The sequence below is a fragment of the Vollenhovia emeryi genome, unplaced genomic scaffold, assembly GCF_000949405.1.
Source record: "Vollenhovia emeryi isolate VEMERY1.0 unplaced genomic scaffold, V.emery_V1.0 DF945815.1, whole genome shotgun sequence".
Taxonomy (NCBI): Eukaryota; Metazoa; Arthropoda; class Insecta; order Hymenoptera; family Formicidae; genus Vollenhovia; species Vollenhovia emeryi.
The window spans coordinates 1-2,071 of record NW_011960551.1 but is presented as its reverse complement, the minus strand read 5'-3'; the positions used below and the strand labels follow the sequence as shown (position 1 = coordinate 2,071).

Below are 2,071 nucleotides of genomic sequence, written 5' to 3'. Positions count from 1 at the left end.
TGTGTGTGACCAGTGTACTTTTGACTTTTTCCATTAGGTTTTTTAGGGTGTTTTCATTTTCTTCGATGACTTGTTCCAGGTTGCTGATGTGCCCTATAGTTGCGTTGATTACTTTTAGTTGGTGCTGTAGTGCGTGTTTTGTCGCTCTGTCTGACTCTTGTAACAATGATAGTTGTTCGTTGATTAGCTTGTCGTCATCTGCGTCCATTGTTCCGAATAGTGTTTTTGCAATGACGCCTATTCCGTCTATTAGTCCGCGTCGTTTGTTCGGTGTTTTGTACACTGTCTTTAGTCTGTCGGTCAACTGTTGTAGTCTCTTTTCCCCTTTGCTGATTATGGCGTGGAGATTTTTACATGTGCTGCTGTGTGCGAGCAGTATTTCGCACGTTGTTTCCGTGCGTTCGACGCATCGCTTTATTTGTTCTAGGCGTGTGGTGAACGGGGTGAGGTCGGTTTTTATTACTAATTTCCACGTAGCCTCGACGGGATGCATTCTGCCGACCTTTTCGAAATATATCCCAGGCTGCTGGGCGAACGTGGTTATCTCGTACGGCGGCGCGTCGTTAGATATTGCGACCGTCGTCAGGTAGGCGCATATCGTTAGCGCTCTGCAATATAATATTTCGGCTATCATTACATTTAATCTCAGTTCGCTGACTGGGTGCTTTTTAGTTGGAGATGGTTTTGTCGTTTGGTTCTTTTCTTCAGTCGAGCGTTAGTTGCGTCACGCTAGTCGTCGAGAAAAAAGTTATATTTTCTTTGCGTTCGTAATGCATTTCGGCGATCCTATTCGAACGGTCGAAGACACTTACGAGGCAGTGCCTTGCGAGTTGGATGGTGAGCCCGTGGCGGAGCCGTCTACTTTTGTGAGAGGTTTTTGCGGATTTTGGAGATCCGTCTCTGGGGGTGTCGGATGACGAGGGGTCTGATGAGGATGTAACCATGGGTGACGAGGATGTGCCCATGGGTGATGGGGAGTCTGGTGAGGATGTCAACGACGACGGCGCCGACGACGACGATGATGGCGGCGACGACGATGACGCCGATGACGGCGATGACGTCGACGACGACGATGACGCCGATGACGGCGATGACGCCGACGACGACGATGACGCCAATGACGGCGATGATCCCGACGACGACGATGACGCCGATGACGGCGATGACGCCGACGACGACGATGACGCCAATGACGGCGATGACCCCGACGACGACGATGGATCCTATGAGGATATGTCGGATGGCGAGGGGTCCGTGGCGGGGCCTGGGGCTCCCGTTCCTGCCCTTACTGTGGTGGAGCAGGTGATGCGTTGGGTCGAGGAGTGTGTGGACCCCCTCGGGTTGTCTCTCGTCGGGGGTGTCCGCTCTCTTCCCTGGCTCCAGGTGGTGAACCTCGCGGCGGAGACGTTCTCTTCCCCTGATGAGTTTCTTGCCTGGTACGAGGCTATTTCGCGTGCCGCGGCTTTGCAGGTCCTCGGTAAGTGAGGATGGTTTTCTTCTCTCCTCGTACTTTTATCTCTTGTCGTTTTCGCTTTCTATCTTATCTATTCTTGTTACTTGATACCTGGTTCTGCTTGCCACGGGGTACTGCTTCTTTTAATTGCTTTGGCTAGTTAGTATTCTCTCGGCTCGCTGAGATGTTTTCTCGTGTGCCTTGCGAGATCGAGGATCTTAAGGTGGAGTCCTCGGAGTTACCGGACGATCCGGTGGTGTTCGATAGCGACTCCGAATCGAGCCTATCGGATGATCGCCCCTCGGATGATTTGTTCGAGGTATTCGTGGTGAGTGATCTCTCCATGTCGTCTGAGGCGTCGGAGGTCATCTCCGTCTCCTCGGGGAGTTTGGAGATCTTCCCCGTTCCGCCTTTATCTTTGGATCCTGCTCCTTCGGGTGGGTCTAGTGATGGGGTTGAGGTTGTGGACGTTGAGTTTGTGGAGGGGGCTGAAGCGTCTCCTTTGCCAGAGGAAGAGGGAGAGGAAGTACTTATTCTTGAGGAGGATGAGGAGTTTTACGAACGTTGGGAGTAGGTGAGTGTTTGTTTAGTTTGTCTGTCTTAGTTGTCTATAAATGC

The 2,071-nt window shown here is 51.8% G+C and overlaps 1 protein-coding gene across 1 annotated transcript; it reads left to right on the top strand.

The window, feature by feature from the left end:
* Nucleotides 1–770: 770 nt before the first annotated feature.
* LOC105560697 (prostatic spermine-binding protein-like) lies at nt 771–1,485 on the top strand. The gene is made up of 2 exons (XM_012010026.1): nt 771–837; nt 893–1,485. Exons 1-2 carry the CDS (start codon nt 771–773, stop codon nt 1,483–1,485), a joined length of 660 nt encoding a protein of 219 aa, XP_011865416.1.
* The last annotated feature ends 586 nt before the right edge of the window (nt 1,486–2,071 follow it).